Source organism: Mobula hypostoma, chromosome 9 (assembly GCF_963921235.1).
Source record: "Mobula hypostoma chromosome 9, sMobHyp1.1, whole genome shotgun sequence".
Taxonomy (NCBI): domain Eukaryota; kingdom Metazoa; phylum Chordata; class Chondrichthyes; order Myliobatiformes; family Myliobatidae; genus Mobula; species Mobula hypostoma.
The window spans coordinates 21,318,195-21,337,960 of record NC_086105.1 but is presented as its reverse complement, the minus strand read 5'-3'; the positions used below and the strand labels follow the sequence as shown (position 1 = coordinate 21,337,960).

The 19,766-nt window shown below is 41.2% G+C and overlaps 1 protein-coding gene across 1 annotated transcript; it reads left to right on the top strand.

The window, feature by feature from the left end:
* The first annotated feature begins 339 nt into the window (after positions 1–339).
* On the top strand, positions 340–14,660 carry LOC134351557 (caveolin-2-like). The gene is made up of 3 exons (XM_063057858.1): positions 340–862; positions 1,149–1,336; positions 10,412–14,660. Exons 1-3 carry the CDS (start codon positions 707–709, stop codon positions 10,560–10,562), a joined length of 495 nt encoding a protein of 164 aa, XP_062913928.1. The 5' UTR covers positions 340–706; the 3' UTR covers positions 10,563–14,660.
* The last annotated feature ends 5,106 nt before the right edge of the window (positions 14,661–19,766 follow it).

Sequence of the window (19,766 nt, the reverse complement as noted above, 5' to 3'; positions counted from 1 at the left end):
ATAAATGGAATGCCGTGTCCACCTCTGAGCACCGTAAAGTGGCAAATGTGCAAAGGCTTTAGAGAAGTGCAAAAGAGGCTTATTAAAATGACTCAAGAGAAGAGGGTGGAAGGTTAGTTATATAGAAAGATTGCAAAGCTGGGGTTGTTTTCTTTGAAACTGGGAAGCTTGCAAGGCGAGCTGAAACATTTACACGAGATTACAACAGGCTCAGACTGTAGGTAGAGGGAGACTGTTCCCATTGGTGGAAGGATCAAGACTAGGGGACAGAGAATGAAGATCACTGGAGGAAGTGCATTGAGGAAGATTTTCTTGACATAGATGGTTAGGGTCTGGAAAGCACTGCCAGAGAATAGTGGAAACAGTTTCAACTGTGCCGTTCAAAGTGGAACAGGATAAACATGTGTGTGTTTGTGCCACTTGTATGTGTCCCCTTATGGACGTGTGTGGATGCATGTTTGAGTCACCGGTGTGTGTCCCTCTGCGTACATGTGTGCATCTGTGAGCGGGTGTCGCTGTGTCTCTGTCCAGGCCCTTGCCCAGCGAGCTGACTAGCACCCGCAGCGCTCAGACTCTCTCCGAGTGACTGCACCCAGCGGGCGTGGCTCCGACCTCGAACCGGCGCGCACACCAACCGCGGGCAGACAGCAGGAAGAGTGCGAACAACTGGAGGAAATCCCAGCTGCACGGGAGGTGGTGGGAAATCATGGGCAAGGAGACGGGTCCGGCGGAACGCGGGGTGCAGTTTGAGAGCGACGAATTTTTAAAATCGACCAAATTGCTAGACGGCCGCGAGGAGGAGCGGCCCGAGGAGAGAGAACACCACAGGCGGGATCCCGGGGGAATCAACACCCATATCAAGGTGAGGCGCTCACCCTCTGCTGCAGGGAATGCCCTAGGAGAGGGGGTATGACACTTTGGCTGCCCTTGTATGGGACAGCGCAAAGGGTAGAGAGTTAAAGGACGCGCTGCGTGAAATTCGCGTCGCAGGGGGCATCATTTGGCAGAGTCAGGAAAGTTGTCCGGACAACGGTAACATCGGAATTGGTGTAGGGTTTCCTGCAGGACTTGTTGCAGGCGTTAAATGACAGTACATCTTATTTTTTTTTAATAACGTGCTTGTTTATTCTCGCCCTGTCTCGCCTCAGGTTTCATTTGAAGACGTGATCGCAGAACCTGTTGCGACGCAAAGTTTCGACGGAATCTGGATTTGCAGCAATGCGTCGTTTGAGATCAGCAAATTCGTGCTGTACAAAGTGCTCACTCTGTTCCTCGCCATCCCCTTGGCCTTCATTATAGGAATTCTCTTTGCCGTAATAAGTTACATCCACATTTGGTAAGCGGCTGTTCCCCAACTCGGATTATCAGTCTTTTTTTTTAAATTCCCTCCGATTGATAACATATCATAAAGTATATGCAGCGGATAAAATAACATTTTGTTAACCTCAGAGGTAAATCAGATGGTAAGAATGCAGAATTTCCTTTCCTGCTCAAACAGAAAGGATCCAGTTTGTCAACAAAAAAAATCTAATTCCCGGCGTTGTTAGAGGGGAAAGCATTAGCCATGAATTTCCTGCATGGGCACCGCGCCCATACCCAGTCTTCCAATCTCAATATTCTTGTTGCTCTAATAAGAATGGGTTGTGATTGTCAATCAGCGTGGATGTCTTGCGTCTAACTAAGCAAGTACCACGGTGCGTTTATACCGAGTTCCTTCCCAGGCTTTTTCCACAATTTGTTTACCTCAGTAATTACTAGAAGTACAAGCAGCAAGAAGGGATGGATGACCCGAATGAATGGCAGGCTGAATGTATCACCTTCTCAAATCAGTGATTCATTGAAAAAGAAAGGAAATAACAAGGAAAGGCGGGAGGAATCGGAGTCAAATTAACATGGAAAGACAATTGTTCATGGAAGGAAAGTTTGGAGTAAAGGTCAAAAGTTCAAAGCAGAGAATAACAGAGAGCAAGGAATAATGATATATAAAATAAAAAGGAAAAGTGCTCAGAATACTTGGTGAACCAGGCCGCATGTGGGAAAGGAAACAGCGGTACGTGAATGGGAAAGATTCAGAGGGATACTGGGAAAATGCAGGCAAATGGGACTAGCTTGGGTGAGCATTTTGGTCGGAATAAACTAGTTGGGCTGAAGGACCTTTTTCAATGCTGTATGATTCTATGGATCATAGTGAGAAGAGAAACAAAAGTTAAGATTTCACCCAAAAGAGTGTTTGTTCGCAAAATGCAGTCTGTCCCGCTGCGAAAGTCCAGCATTTTCTGTGTTTTGTTTTAGATTTCTGGCATCTTAATTGTTCCCATATTTTTAAATAATAATGTATATTTATTTTTAGTTTTAAAATCTCTGCTACTGGCTTGTTCGCAGTCGGAAGGAAGCTGTGCAGTTTAACATTCCTATTTGGGCTGAAGAGATGGTTGGCATTGCAGGAATATAAATCTTGTTAAAAAGATATGCTGTTACATTTTCTTTCTGCCACATTTAATCGTCTGTCTACAAATGGAAGCAATGTCATAATGCTCAACACATAACTGAGGGCAACATGCCATTTCCATGGGGTTATTATAGCAAATACAAAGTTGAAAAGAACAGGACAAAAGTTGAAAAGGAATTCCTTCACCCAAAAAAAATGAATATTTAGAATTCTGTACTCAATATATTCTAGTCTGATGGATATTAAGAAATCAAGGATGTGTGATTTGTGAAGTGATGTGTTTTCATCTCTCATCTTCCAACTTGTATTTCTTCTTCTCCCCCTATCTTCTTACTCTGCCTTCTTCCCCTTCCTGCCCAGTCCTAATGACCCTAAGTGTCCATTGTTTATTCCTGGAGTTCCCAACCTGGGATCTGCAGACCCTTGCTTAATGCTATCCATATGAAAATGATTGGGAACCTGTGGTTTATTCCCTTCCATAGATGCAGCCTGATCTGCTGGGTTCCTCCAGCATTCTCCGTGTGTTGCTCTAGATTTCCAGCAACTGCAGAATTTTTTTGTGTTGTGAGGTAAACGGTGATCGTACTAAATGGTGGAAAAGTAACATGGGGTTGACTGACCTACCATTTCTTTTCCTATATTCCTGCATCTTCCTTGCTGCAAATTAGTCAACAGGTTGTAGACCTGGAGCTGAAGAGCCCATTTTTATTTTTATGGAATTTTATTTTCCATTCCCCCCTTCTTTGTTTTCCCTTATTCCTCTGACACCCATTATCCTTTCTCTTTGCCCTCCCCACACTCACAACCTGCCCATTGCTTACACCTTCCTCCCTCTGATTCCCCACCTTCTTCCCTTTATTCCATGGTTGACCGGCGTCTTCAATCAGATTCCTTCTTCACTGCTTTGCCTCCTCCTTCTATCATTCCCAGCTTCTCATGTTATTCCCTTTTTCTCCCGCTCCCCTCTCGCCTGAATTCGCCTATCACCCGCCAGATTTTGCTCCTTCCCTCCCACACCCTTTTCTTCTGGACTCTGCCCTCTTGCTTTCCAGTCTGATGAATGATCACATCCCAAAATATCGACTATTTAGTTCCGCCCCCTCCGAGATATTCTCTGAACTACCAAGTTACTGTTCCTCCCATTGTTATGGTCTTGTATTTCTGAGTTAACCTGGAGGCTAACTGAGGTAAGACTGCATTTTAAAATATAGAGAAAGGAACTCCAGATATAGAGAAATAGATTCATGTTCCACCATATCCCATCACCAGACATATGGTCCACTGCCTCTCCTTTCAGTCTTCAAAGAGATTGCTCTCCTTGCAATTCCACCCTTCTCTTGGTCCTTCCTCATGCAACCACAGTGGATGCAGCATCTGCCTTTTTACCTCTTCCTTTCATCTAGGAACCCAAATTGGCCTTCTGGGTAAAGCCTTTGAAGAAACCAAACATATATTCGTTGACACTGTTGGTGAACACCTTCGCAGGAACTTCCAATAACGGAAGTTCACACTTTGACCTCCCTCCCTGTGTTCCAATAATGCCCAACATAAGACTGAGGGAATATCATCCCATCTTTTGTCTGGGCATGTTACAGCTCCTGCACAACATAGAATTCAAAAGTTTCAGTAACTTTCTCTCTCTACCCATAGATGCTGCTGGGTATTTTAGATTCACTTGACTATTTCCTTCTCCAGAATTTAAACTAACTGTTGACAACTTTGCTCTGGACCCAATCACAAACATTCCTTCCATTTTCTCCATTCCTCCCCCTTTCTGTAGCTTAAAGCATGTAGTTTTCTCCTTTTTCCAGGGTCACTGACCTGAAGTATTGACTCTTTTTCTCTCTTCACGGTTGCTGCCTGACCTGCAGGGTTCCGCCAGTGTTTTCTGTTTTTAAGGAGGGAAGCTGAAGTGGACAGGAGTGAATGAGACAGGACAATCAAAATGAAAGAGAACATCCTTTCTTTCAAAAATAAGAACATGACAAACCAGTTCAATTCAGGGGAAACATCGTTATTCAGAGTAGGTTGGAATATGGAAGCCGCTGCCACATTGAGCATTTGGTTCAAAAAACATTTTGCCTCCAAGAGTTAGTTAAATGGAGAGAAGACATAAAAAGTAACACAAAATAATTAGGCCAAAAGCATATTTGTGTTACAAATTATGTAATTGATCAGATAATTAAGATGTTATTCTTGTGGATGTCTTTCTCTTTGTAATGTAAAAATGCAATAAAACAAGATCTTAAAAAGCTCAATGAGAATATGAAAAGTATTAAAAAATAGCAATGAAGTACGAGAAAAAAAAAAGCCCTTTTATTGCTTTTGACAAAGGATCAGTTTTAACTTTAAAAGTCTTTCTTTTTAACTTTCGGTTAAGATGGCACTACCAAACGTGTGTGACAGCTATCTGTTAGTCAAAAAGCTAGGAAATCCCACGAAAAACATCATTAAAAATTCCTTTTCTGGGGTAATTTGCGTTAAATTATCTGTGCAAACAGTGAAGGGGCGAAGTGAGTTCAGGAGATGAGCCGAGATGGTGTGTTGCAGGGAGTTCTGATGCCCGTACAGCTGGCCTGAGAGCAAGGTTGGATCACTCTGGGTGACAACAGGAGAAGTCAGGGCCCGGGCAGTGGAGGTTCAGTGCAGGTACAACTGGCCCGGGTATTAGGTTGGATTGCTCTGGGTGCTGAGCTGATTTGAAGAGCTTGAGAGCAGCTGCAGGCTGCGTGATGAAATCTTATGCTGGAGCAGGTCACTAGACGGTGTGATCTAGGCCCAGAACCTTTCGCAGCAGCGGTACCCGGGTCCTAGTGCGAGGTACGATACGATGTTTAGATAATCTAAACGCTGGCATGGATTGGAAGCAAGAACCAATTTCACTTGTTCTCTGTGATCTTTGCTCCTCTCTCCTGGGCGCAGGAGCCTTTGCTGTGCCGTTGTTTGCTCAATTTAAATGCCAATCTAGATAGTCGGGAAAAGACAGGGTGTAGGTCGGGATGAGAGCCAATTTCACTTATTCTTCACAATAGTCATCTCCATGGCGCTGAGGCTATGAAGACTGCCCCGGCTGCTGTGCTCCATGCCCATTAATATGATGAACTGATAAGTGAGGCTTTAGGCCTACTCCTGGATGCTCCAGGGGTCAGATCTGAAGACTCAATTTTGTTTCGGAATGCTGTTGTTCACTTCAGTTGTTTGTATAATTTGTATATTTCTTTCTTTCTCTTGCACATTGAGTGTTGGTCTTTTTATTTTTTAATTGGGTTCTTTCGGGTTTCTCAAGGTTGAATAATATATATATTCACTGATAATAAATGTACTTGAATCTTGAATCTTTCTGAAATGGTACAATTCCAGGAAACACATGTATGAGACTTTAGAATTTAGAGCTCATCTAGTTTTGTAGGGAGAGGTTTGTTTTGGGGTCAAAATAATAACTTTAAAAAAATCAAGAGACATTTGGATTTCTTATTTCTTTGTGAGCTATCTATTAACATGATAGAATCCTCAATCCTGAGCACTTAACTTGGTAAAAGTTGTACAAGCATGAATAATTAGGGACAAATTCTAAATTCTTATATCTTCTAAATAAATTTAAATGCAGTCATTTTTTAATCTTACGAATGGTTGCTATATCCAAGTACATTGTCTGAATATTAGGATATTTTCTTAGTGAAAATAAAGGACTTGCAATCGAATGTAGGAAATATTTAAGAAATGTATAAATTTCAGTCATTACTGTAGCACTATAACTTCATCAGTTCTGAAAGGATCATGTTTTGGGTGTCATTCCTCATCAAGGAAATGAAGAGGAAGGATTGCCTGACCAAAAAATAGAAATGGAAAGAACTAACTCAAGATCAGTAACTCTCAGAGTCATAGAAATCACAGCACAGAAACAGGCCCTTCAGCCCATCTAGTTCATGCCGAACCATTTGCACTGCCTACTTCCATTGACTTGCATCAGGAGAATAGCCCTCCATACACCTACTATCCATGTACTTTTGCAAACTTCTCGTAAACATTGAAATTGAGTTTGCATGCACCACTTATGCTCACAGTTTATTCCACACTCTCGCAACCCTGACTAAAGAAGTTTCCTCTCATGTTCCCCTTAAACTTTTTACCTTTCACCCTTAACCCATGACCTCTAGTTGTAGAACCACCCAACCTCAGTGGAAAAAGTCTGCTTGCATTTACCCTATCTATAACCCTCATAATTTTGAATGCCTCTCTCAAATCTCTCTTCAATCTTCTACATTCCAGGAAATAAAGTCTTAACCTATTGAAACTTTCCCTATAACTCAGGTCCTCATGTCCCAGCAATATCCTTGTAAATTTTCTCTAAACCTTTTCAACCTTACTTACATCTTTCCTGTTGGTAGGTGACCAAAACTGCACATAATATTACAAATCAGGCCTCACCAATTCCTACCTAACTTCAACATAACATCCCATCTTCTGTACTCAACACTTTGACTATGAAGGTCAATATGCCCAAATGCTTTCCTTACAACAGTGCCTATAAAAGGTATTCATCTCTCCCCCCACCCCCACCACCACTACCTTGGACGTTTACATGTTTTGTTGTTTTACAACATTGAATCACAGTGGTTTTAATATCACTTTTTTGTCACTGATCAACAGAAAAAAACTCTTTCAAGTCAAAGTGAAAACAGATCTCTACAAAGTGATCTAAATTAATTACAAATATAAACACAAAATAATTGATTTCAAGTCAGTATTTAGTAGATGCACCTTTGGCAGCAATTACAGCCTTAAGTCTGTGTGGATAGGTTTCTACCAGCTTTGCACATCTGGACACTGCAATTTTTCTCCATTCTTCTTCACAAAATTACTCAAGCTCTGTCAGATTGCATGGGGATCACGAGTGAACAGCCCTTTTCAAGTCTAGCCACAAATTCTCAATTGGATTGAGGTCTGCACTCTGACTTGGCCACTCCAGGACATTAACTTTGTTGTTTTTAAGCTATTCTTGTGTAGCTTTGGCTTTATGCTTTTTTTATATACTTTATTGTCACCAAACAATTGATACTAGAACGTACAATCATCACAGAGATATTTGATTCTGCGCTTCGCGCTCCCTGGAGTACAAATCGATAGTAAATATTAAAAATTTAAATGATAAATCATAAATAGAAAATAGAAAAGGGAAAGTAAGGTAGTGCAAAAAAATCGAGAGGCAGATCCGGATATTTGGAGGGTACGGCCCAGATCTGGGTCAGGATCCGTTCAGCAGTCTTATCACAGTTGGAAAGAAGCTGTTCCCAAATCTGGTCGTACGAGTCTTCAAGCTCCTGAGCCTTCTCCTGGAGGGAAGAGGGATGAAAAGTGTGTTGGCTGGGTGGGTTGTTTCCTTGATTATCCTGGCAGCACTGCTCCGACAGCGTGCGGTGTAAAGTGGGTCCAAGGATGGTCTTGCTGGAAAACAAATCTTCTCCCAAGTCACACCTCTAGGAAGAGGTACAGTCGACATTTCGGGCCGAGACCCTCCGTCAGGACTAACTGAAAGAAGAGATTTGAAATCTCTTACTATCTCTTCTTTCAGTTAGTCGTGACGAAGGGTCTCGGCCCGAAACGTCGACTGTACCTTTTCCTATAGATGCTGCCTGGCCTGCTGCGTTCACCAGCAATTTGTATGTGTGTTGCTTGAAATTCCAGCATCTGCAGATTTCCTCGTGTCTCTATTTAATTAATTATATGACTTCTAAAACCAATTGGCTGCACCAGTGATGATTTGGTGTGTCATATTAAAGGGAGGTGAATGCTTATGCAATCAATTATTTTCTGTTTTATATTTGTAATTAATTTTGATCACTTTGTAGAGATCTGTTTTCACTTTGACATGAAAGAAACTTTTTCTGTTGATCAGTGTCAAAAAAGACAAATTAAATCCACTGTGATTCAATATTGTAAAACAATAAAACATGAAAACTTCCAAGGGGCGAATACTTTCTATAGGCACTATACCTGTTTTGCCACTTTCAATGAATTATAAACCTGTCTTCCCAGATCCCTCTGTTCTACAGCACTCCTCAGTGCCCTACCATTCACTGAGTAAGATCTACCCTGATTCGTCCTACCAAAGTGCAACACCTCACACTTGTCTGCATTACACTCCATCTTCTGTTTATCAGCCCATTTTTCGAGCTGGTCCAGATCCCGCCAATAGCCTTGAAGGTCTTCCTCACTGTTCACTACACTCCAAATCTTGGTGTCATCTGCAAATCAAATCTGCTGATCCAATTTACCACATTATCATCCAGATCATTGAATTGAATTGACTTCATTTCTTACAACCTTCACATACGTGAGGAGTAAAAATCTTTATGTTACGTCTCCGTCTAAATGTGCAATGTGCAATCATAGTAATTTATAATAAATAGAACAGTCAATGTAGCATAGAATACATTCAGATCAGCGTGAGTTAATCAGTCTGATGGCCTGATGGCCTGATGGAAGAAGCTGTCCCGGAGCCTGTTGGTCCTGGCTTTTATGCTGCGGTACCGTTTCCCAGGTGGTAGCAGCTGGGATAGATTGTGGTTGGGGTGACTCGGGTCCCCAGTGATCCAATAGGCCCTTTTTACACACCTGGCTTTGTAAATGTCCTGAGTCATGGGAAATTCACAACTACAGATGTGCCGGGATGTCCACGCCACTCTCCGCAGAGTCCTGCGATTAGGGGAGAACAGTTCCCATACCAGGCAGTGATGCAGCCAGTCAGGATGCTCTCAATTGTGCCCCCGTAGAAAGTTCTTACGATTTGAGGGCCCATACCAAACCTCAACTGTCTGAGGTGAAAGAGGCGCTGTTGTGCCTTTTTCACCTCATAGCTGGTGTGTACAGACCACGTGAGGTCCTCGGTGATGTGGATGCCGAGGAACTTAAAGCTGTTTACCCTCTCGACCCCAGATCCATTGATGCCAGTAGGGGCTAGCCTCTCTCCATTTCTCCTGTAATCCACAAGCAGCTCCTTTGTTTTTGCGACATTGAGGGAGAGGTTATTGATATAGATGACAAACAACAATGGACCCAGTCCCTGTGGCACTCCACTAGTTACAGGCCTCCAGTCAGAGAGGCAACCATTCACTATCAGTCTCTGGCTTCTTCCGCAAAGCCAATGTCTAATTCAATTTACTACCCCATCTTGAATGCCGAATGACTGAAGCTTCTTGACCAACCTCCCATCCGGGACCTTGTCAATGCCTTGCTACATCCCATGTAGGCAGTGCTTTGCCTTCATCAACTTTCCTGATAACTTCCTCGAAAAACTCTATAAGATTCGTTAGGCACAGCCTACCATGCCGATTATGCCTAATTATTCCGTATTTATCCAAATACTTATATCTCCAGTCCCTTAGAATACCTTCCAATAACTTTCCCACTACTGATGTCAGGCTCACTGGCCTATAATTTCCTGGTTTATTTTTAGAGCCTTTCTTAAACAGCAGAACAACATTGGCAATGCATTAATCCTCCGTACCTCACCTGTCGCTGAGGTTGATTTAAATATCTCTGTAGGGGACTGGCAATTTCTGCACTTGCCTCCCACAGGGTTCAAAGGGACACCGTGTCAGGCCCTGGGGATTCATCCACTCCAATTCAGATCGATTTTTTTTTGTTATGAGTGTTGGACAGGTTAAATTGCAATGTCATGGACAACACTTTATGGGAAATCTGCTAGGTTTGTTCTGTTCTTTAACAGTTTTGTGCATACCTGTGTCATTCAGAGAATAAAAATAAGTATAAATAATGCAATTGTTCCCACTTTGTTGCATATCCTAAATAGTAGGGAATTTTGTTGAGTGAGAAAACTGTAGCATTCTTTAGTGAGTGGAAAAGGCATAGCTTGGAACACTGAGTTTTCCTTTTATTGTTTTTCATCATTATGAATCTGTGAGATATTTGTGATTAATTAAATCTATATTTTAACTTCAGGTTTCTTATGCCCATTGTGAAGACCTTCATGATGATTCTACCCTCCATCCAGACAATCTGGAAAGGTGCTGTCGACACGTTTGTTTCTCCTTTGTTTGAGAGTATGGGCCGCTGCTTGTCTGCATTCAATATCCGCTTCGCTCGAGATTAAAGAAGCAAGAAAAAGCAGAAAAGAATCAGGACTCAAGAAAAATATTTCCAGACTTGATGAAATAAGTGGCATTGTCTATGCTTAAACTTTTCATTCCAAATGCACTTTCAGAATGTATCTGGCATCTTTTTTTAAGTATATACACATTTTGCATAAACTTCATTTAGAAATAGATATATCTATAATTCATATTTTTATTATAAGCCAGTATGCATGCTGGTAATAATTAAGGAAGTTTACTCAAAGATGTTGCCATGCAATAATTAGATCCTGATTTGTATTTCAACAATTTCATATTAATTAATGCGCAAAGTCGTAAAATTCTGTGGCACAGAATGAGACCATTTGGTCCATCAAGTCTCTGCTACTACTTTGCTGTGCAATCGATCAGCCACATTCCTCCTCGTCTTTCCCCTTGTGTTTTCAAAAGTTCTGATTTCTCTTTTGAATACACTCATTGGTCCTATTTCCACCAACTTGACTGACAGTGGATTCCATATCATAACTTTCTAAGTACAAAAGAAGACTGTCTTCAAATTCCTTTGTATATTTTGCCCAAAATTTGAAATCTGTCCCTCACTTCTAGAAACAGTTGTTAACAGGAACAGCTTTTTTAAAAATCCTTTCTGAAGATATTGTGAACTTTTCATGATATTTGTCACCCCTGGGACTATTCTAGAAAGGTTGATCTGCATTGTGTTGGGCCTTCAAATCCTTCCTTAAACTCTAGTGCGGGTTGGAAGTAATACTCCAATTCTGGGGCCAAACAGTTTTTAGTATATTTTTTCTCCTTTTGCATGCATGTCACCTTATGAATCCCAGAATCCCACATATTCTACCTACTCTTCTACTTTTAAGGATTAATGTCCTTTGCCCCCTTCCTGAGACATTTAATTTATATTGTTTCAGTTTGTTCTTTCTGGCAAAGTTGATCACCACATTTCTCTCTGTAAAGAAAAATCATGTGCTGTGTAACTGCCCATTCAGCCAACTTCCCCATGGCTTAATTTGCCATCTTCCTTACTGTTGAACATATTTCCAAGCTTTATACCTTCCACAGGTTCAACAACGTTACCCTGCAAGCCCATGTTTAGGTCATTAATGTGTGTAAAATTCCCTTGACCTCAGTACTGACCTCTCTACCATCCTATAGTTTGAGAAGATTGCATTTAAGTACCAGTTCCCTGTTTTTAACCTTTAAGCAAATTTCCTATCCAAGTTGCTTGTGGCCCTTTAGTTCCAGAAGGTTTCAGTTTTAATAACCAGCCTTCTGTATGGGATTTTATCAAATCCCTGCTGGAAATCACTGCATTCCCTTCATTAATCTTCTCCATTAGTTCAGCAGGGAAAAAAATGTTGGGTTACTTCTCCTTTATCATCTCTAAGTTCTCCATGTGCCTATTTTCTCAGAGATTAAACTGACTGATAGTTGCATGGGATGTCCTTACCCTTTTTTTTCAATACAAGGATGTTACATTTGCCATTTTGCAGTTCTCTACCAGCTCTCTATTATCGAGAGAGGGTTGAAAGATTATGACAGACTCTTTTGAAACCCTTAAACCCCTCCCCATCTCCCTTAATATTATAGGATGCATCCAGACCTGGTTAATATGTTATCCAGTTTATAGTGGGCTCTTCTAAGACCACATCTGGACTATTATCCAGACATCAGGTCCATCAAGCTATCAAAGGGTATACTTCTCTTTTAACAAAGATTCAGCAGGTTGATCCCTGGGGTGATGGAGCAGCAAAAATGGACATTGAGTCCAACTTGTCTTGAATTTGGAAACATGAGAGGTTATCGATAGGAAGCATACACCATTATTGTGGGGCACTGAGAGGTCAAAGGTGAGGATTTCCTGTGGTCGCGGTGTGTAGAGTCAAGGGTGGCATGATAGCGTAGCATGGCGGTCAGAGTGTTCTTGATTACAGCACCAGAAACACAGGCTCAATTCCACCACTGTCTGGAAGAAGCTTGTACATCCTTCCCTTGGCCAGATGTGTTTCTTCCAGGTGCTCCAGTCTCCCCCCATTTTCAAAGAGGTACAGGTTCGTGAGTTAATTGATCACATGGGTGTAATTGGGTGGCACGGGCTTGTTGGGCTGTACCTAAATAATATAAACCAAATGTCATAATCTCAAACTAAAGGCTCCGCCAGATAGGACAGGGATTGGAAGACGTTATTCTCTTGGGGGGGGGGCGGGGGAGTGAAGAAAACACTGCTAAACTTTACTGCTGTATATATTCAAGGAAGAGAATATCATTTTTAAATTATTTTGTATTCTAATATGGGATTAGTGCAAGAAAGTAGTATAGACGTAAAATATCAGCTTTGTTCTTACTGAATGACAGTGCAGACAGGATTGGTTGGATGGCCTCTTCCTGTTTCTGCTGCAGGCATAACCAATATTTCTAGTAATTTTCCACTATCAGTTTTCACCCCATCATTACCTCTTCAGTCTTCCTAACTATAGTGATTTTGGTGGCATCCTTTTCATTGGTGAAGACTGATAAAAGGTACTGATTTGATATTCCATCCATGCCATCTGGCTTCATGAACAGATCACCTTAATGATCCGGAAATGGCTCACACCTTTTAGTACTTGCTTATTACTTACATGTATATACAAGACTATCAGTTTGAGACAAGAAAGTTGAAATTATCATTTAAGAAGAAACAGTTCTGAAGTTATGATGAGTTTTCAGAGTTGCAGTCACATTATTTTCAGTCATCTGAAAGCACTGGCAAGTAAAGTTGAATAAATTGCATTGCTTAAGACCAAACAAGTATTTGTCATTGCAGCAATCCATATTTAGAGGATATGTTACTTTTAAATATAGCAATATACTGTATATGTAAGTAATATTCAATCATAAAGAATTCTTACATAGAGCATTTTCACAATATGACCCGGAGTTTCCTGGAGATAATTAATGAAATTAGAGACTGATCTTGTATATGCAAATCCACTATCTTTAACAATATTCTCACACTTACTATCAATTCCAGTTAGTCCATAGTTCTTATCCTTTCTGAAAAACATTGCTTCCCAGTCTCTTAATGCCTTAAGCTAAATCTTCATATCATTCCCATTCCTTTTGTAAGGCTCCTCACAGTTTTATGCTTCCTCCAGCAATCCTTGATCCTCCAAGTCTGGCCATTCCATCACTTCTTTCCCAAGCTATTTGTGGCAAAACATTCAGTCACCTTTGCATGACTTTAAGAATAACCCTCTCTGTTTCTTTTTACGGCATCTTTAAAAACCTTACCACAAGTTAAGTCTAATTTTCTGTTCCGTGCTTGGAGTCCATTGTTTACCACTTCTTGTGCTGCTTTCCCAGAAACTATTTTGTAATGTTTTTCTCATGCTAAGGTTTATTTGAATACACGTCATAACTGTTGAATATCAAATACTCATATTTTATTTGCTAGAATATGAATCAATAAGGTGGGTGCCTCGGTAGTGTAGCGGCTAGCACAACCCTATTACAGCCTGGTTGTCGGAGTTCTGAGTTCAGTCCCAACATCCTCTGTAAGAAGTATCAGTATGTCCTCCCTGTGGAATGTGTGGGTTTTCCCCGGGTGCTCCAGTTTCTTCCCACAGTCCAAAGATGTACCGGGTCGGTTAACTGGATATTGTAATTTGTCCCGTAGAGTTGGGGTTAAATCGGGGTTGTCAGGGGTTGCTGGGCAACGTGGCTCAAAGGGGCGGAAGGGCCTATTCCACACCATATCTCTAAATAAAAATTAAATAAATAAAACTCTGAGGCATCTCTAAAATTATTAGATTCTACTTTAACTTACCACTGTGGACATAAATAACTTAATCTCAAAATAACATAGATACACATTTTTATATAATGCTGTCTGTTGAGACTTTGGAGCCCAGAACTGAGTTACTAACATTCAATATTGTGGACTTAATAGCAGAATTTTTTAGATGTATTGTAACTTTTGAAAAGATTGTGCACTGTACTTACATGATGGAGTCTACTTAACTCTGGTCATATAATATTTGCACACAAGTGCAATGACTACACCTGTGCTTTTTTAGGCTGTGGTACTATTACACAAAATTATAAATAAAAACAATTCAACACCATGATTCTTTTCTTATTTGTTTTTATCATTTTACCAAAATTAGCATGGAACTTAAAACTTGCTGTAATAAGAATTTAAAGAATGCCAAAAGACTCCAATAATTCAACAACCTAGAGCTTTTGTGGTGCTGGATGTTGTCTATTGGATTTTGTTCTTAATACACAGGTGCATTTTAGATCATTTATTTGATGTTACACATTATAGGTATGTAAGTTGATGAGGATGCAGGAACTGGCAGGGCTGTGAGTGGAAAGGGAGCTGATCAGCTGTGGTTGGCAGCTCAGTTAGGAGAAAGAAAACTCTGATCTCAAACCCCTGCTGCCTTGCAGCTGTACCCACTCATGGGGAAAGGCTCTGGGAGTAAATCCTGAGCTAGAGTCCCTAAGGCAGTCCTACACTGACTGGCAACTCCTGCAATGCTGCTGGTGCCAAACCGTATCGGTCTCTGCCGTTCCTTTGGGTCATCAGATGCATGGGGAGGGGGAGCTTGCTACACGGGCAACAGCTTGCTCTTCGTGTTGTACTGCCCTGGCTTGTGTATCTAGACAGCTAGGATGCAATATCCATAGTCGACTCTGACTCAGAAAATAGACTTTAAAGTTATTGTTATATGACAATCAAGAGAATCTGATGATGCTTGAGATACTACACTATGTCATTTTGCCTATGCAGTGAGATGATGAATAAGCTGAATACAATTTGTAGCAACAATCAATCAAATTACTGGCTATAAACACAACCTTTAAAGCTAAATATTCATTACAAACCTAAAAGACTAAATAAAGTTGCTATTAAAATATAAGTTTAAAACTAAATTTCATATGTAATCTCAATGTTTAATATTATGAAGTTTCATGCCAAGTTATAGTTACATAAATAAATATTAGGTTGATATCTGAGTAGGAAGCAATTTGCAAGGGAAAATAAATTGCGGTATCTCTGGTTATCAACACTTCAAGAACTGGTAAAAGTTTCTCTTTAATTACTCTATCTGGACTCTCATTCATCATTTGCCTATTAATCTGATCTGTTGTAAACATTGTAGTTCCAATTTCTCCATTGACTTGCACTGTTCTAATCTCTAATACCCTAACTATTGTAATCATTCCTGTGTCTTTGTCCATGCCTGCATATGCTTCCCGATGTTTTTCTTTTCCCTGTTAAGCACAATGTCCCAAAGCAACTAAACTATATTTCAATTGGCAGAATTTCAGGTGGTGATGAGGAAGCATACAGGAATGAGACAGATGAGCTGGTGGAGTGGGGTTGCAGCAACAATCTTGCACTCAACATGAATAAGAACAAGGAACAAGGCTGAGAAAAGTCCATCTCCCACCTCCCATTCTCACCACATTCTACAGAGGTTGTACTGAGAGCATCCTGAGCAGCTGCATCACGTCCTGGTTCGGAAATTGCACCACCTCGGATCGCAAGACCTTGCAGCGGATAGTGAGGCCAGCTGAGAAGATCATCGGGGTCTCTCTTCCTGCCATCATAGACATTTACACCGCATGCTGTATCCGCAAAGCAAACAGCGTTATGAAGGACCCCACGCACCCCTCATACAAACTCTTCTCTCTCGTGCCATCTGGAAAAAGGCACCGAAGCATTCGGGCTCTCACGACCAGACTATGTAACGATTTCTTTCCCTAAGCCATCAGACTCCTCAATACCCAGAGCCTGGCTTGACACCATCCTACTATACCCTCTACTGTGCCTACTGTCTTGTTTATTATTTATTATTATTTATTGTAGTGCCTGCACTGTTTTGTGCACTTCATGCAGTCCTGGATAGGTCTGTAGTCTAGTGTAGATTTTGACCTTTTTCTCACGTAGTTCAGTGTAGTTTTTGTATTGTTTCATGTAGCACCATGTTCCTGGTAAACGTTTTCTCATTTTTACTATGTTCTGTACCAGCAGTTATGGTTGAAATGACAATAAAAGGTGACTTGACTTGACTTGACTTGACTTGAATTGATTGTGGACTTCAGGAAGATAAGGCAAGGGAAAGCAAACAATTCATCATTGAGGGATCAGAGAGAACAGCGTGAACAGTTTCAAGTTCCTGGGTGGCAACCTCTCTCAGGATCTGTCCTGGGGCCAACATATTGATGCAATTACAAAGAAGGCATGGCACCAGCTATATTTCATTAGGAGCTTGAGGAGAATCAGTACATCACCAAAGACACTCGCAACTTCTACAGATGTACTGTCTGATATGGAAGGACTACCGCACAGGATCGGAAAAAGCTGCAGAAAGTTGTAAGCTCAACCAGTTCCATCATGGGTACTAGCCTCCCAAGTATTTAGGACACCTTCAAAAGGTGATACCTCAAAAAGGTGGCGTCCATCATTAAGGACCCTCTTCACCTAAGGCATGCCATCTTCACATTGCTACCAAAAAGGAGGAGGTACAGAAGCCTGAAGACACACTCAGCATTTCAGGAACAGCTAATTTCCCTCCACTTTCAGATTTCTGATGGACAATGAACACTTCCTCACTATTTTTACCTCTTTTTCTGCATTATGCATTTAATTTATTTATATATATACTTCTCAATGTATTTTACAGGTTTTATTACTATGTAGTGAACTGTACTACTGCCACAGAACAACAAATTTCATGGCATATGGCATGATATTAAATCTGATTCTGATTCTAATTTCGTAGCTTTTGAACACTGACTCTATTCGTAAGACTTGGATTTGTTTGTTCTCAACACCTTATACATCCTCAGAATGGGCTGAAGTGCTTCATGAAGTTAATCAATATTGTCTTATCTTTAATCCCTTGAGGACGGCCATTAGATCATCATTGATATCTACTATTTTCTGCGAAGTAGCCCTTAAGATAAAGGAAGTGATCCACTTTTTCAAGGATTTTGCCATGGACTTCCATGTCAGGAGACAATGTTGTAGAGCAGTGCACCTTGGTAGATAACCTTTATTTAGTGTACACCTAGGTGATTGAGTAGACCAACAGCTTGGCGTCCAACTGGGCATGTATGCAAGTGCAATCCACATCCTCCCAACTCAATAACTGTCAGGGTGACCTTGGATCCAGAGTGAAGGGGTCATAGGTTGATCAGATTTCTGCTTGTCCAGTAGAACTGCTCCACTCCCGCAGAAAGCTCATTGGACTGATGAACAGCAGTCAGAGAAACTGAGGAAAGTGCCAGGGTGCTGATACAGCCTTGCTTGTCACAATTCTGACTGAGATTAGGCCTGTTGAGGATCCATTGGTTAAGATCATAACTTGTGTGCCAACGCACCGCAGGCAAACTTCTACAACAAACAAATGTGGGAAAGAGTCTCCATAAGCCAACTTATTTGACAGCAAAAGCTTATGTGAGGTCTCAAGAGGCCATGTATAGTGACTGATGCTGCCGCCTGTATGAGCTGTTGTACAGTGAAGACCATGTCTGTGGTGCAACCAGACCCGAAAGAGTCTCCAAAGCAGCTCCTAGGCTACTGGGAAGAGGTGGTTGGGGAAGAACCTGGTGATGACCCAAACAGCAAGGAGAACCCTCTGTGGTTCCCAAACAGATATGGCTCCTTTCTGCAGAGCATCATTATGATGACATCTCAGAGTTCTCTCTGGCATATTTGCCTCTTCCCAGATATGGGAGATGTTGTCCATTTGTGACTGAAGCTCCTGATTTTAGCAGGGAAACCACTTGCTCCGACAACCTCAATCTTCAGTTGTTGTAGCATTCATTAGGCTTCCCAATGGTATCAGGGCTGACCTAGATCATTGCCGTGAGGTGAAGTCAGAGACACCCATGTTAAGGACAGAGTGATCATGAAGGAATTTTTAAATAGCTCCTTCTAGCAGGCACTAACTGCATTAGTTCTTGAAAAGTTCACATTGTTCATGGATCTCAGCTGGTTGAGCCCTCAGGAGTTCAAGCCCTCGTTAGTCTTGATGGCACCGAAGAATCCAAACATGTCACCCTGCAGACTTTCTACCTGTCACCTCTGCTTTAGGTTGAGGGTTTGTGAGACCATAATCCACCAGCTATTAACCAGCTCATGCAGACCTTTGCTGCCCATATCTTTGTGAGGTATGAGACCATCTGACACATGCCCTCTTCACATTACTAACATAGAGATGAGGTGCAGGAGCCTGAAGACCCACACTCACATTGCTAATGTAGAGAGGAGGTACAGGAGCCTGAAGACCCTCACTCAACGTTTTAGGAACAGTTTCCTCCCAACCACCATCAGGTTCCTGAATGGTCCATGAACCCATCAACACTAACTTGTTACTTCTCCTTTATCTCACTTATTTTTGTAACTTGCAGTAATTTTTACATCTTGCACTGTACAAATTTCATACCACATGTCAGTGATAATCAACCTGATTCTGGTTCCTGTATTGCAAAATAAGAGACAATGCACCAATATCTATAAAAATCTACTCCGATACTGTTTGAATCCAGTCTCATGAGCTTGACAAAGGAAAAGGCCCAGTACCTGGGAGACTACCCTAGTCCTTCAATTTGTGCCATTTCATTGTAACCTCCGTGAGCTCAGAGCTTTGGTTTATCCTTGCAGCTTCAATGACTGATAGGTGCATCAGGTGCTTGGGTTAGAACAGTTGTAGAGCTAGACAGGGGTACAAAGAAATGGACAGCTTGGCACACCAAATGATTTAACTAAAGGGTGACAAATTTACACTAAAACCTTTGGGAGATGAAGAATCATTATAAGTCAGTAAGTAAAGTTTAGTGTTGAATAGATACTTGCAGTAGAAATCTGGATTAATTAAATTTCATCCAGTGTTTAAGGGAATGTGGTCAATAAATATCACAGCAATTGAATCTAGATGTTAAAAAAAAATTACGGTTGAAAATTCCAGTCCCAAATTGTCAAAGGAAAAACGATGTGACAAAGTAGAAGAGATAAACATTGCAATTGCTGAGAATCAATGTATTTTAAAAGATCTGCAGGTGCTGAAATTCTGAAATAAAGTTTTATTTATTCAACATACAGTACGAGTGGGAGTAGGCCCTTTCAGTCCTCCGATTCACGCCGCCCCAGCAATCCCACAACCCCGATTAACCTTAACCTAATCACGAGACAATTTACAATGACTAAT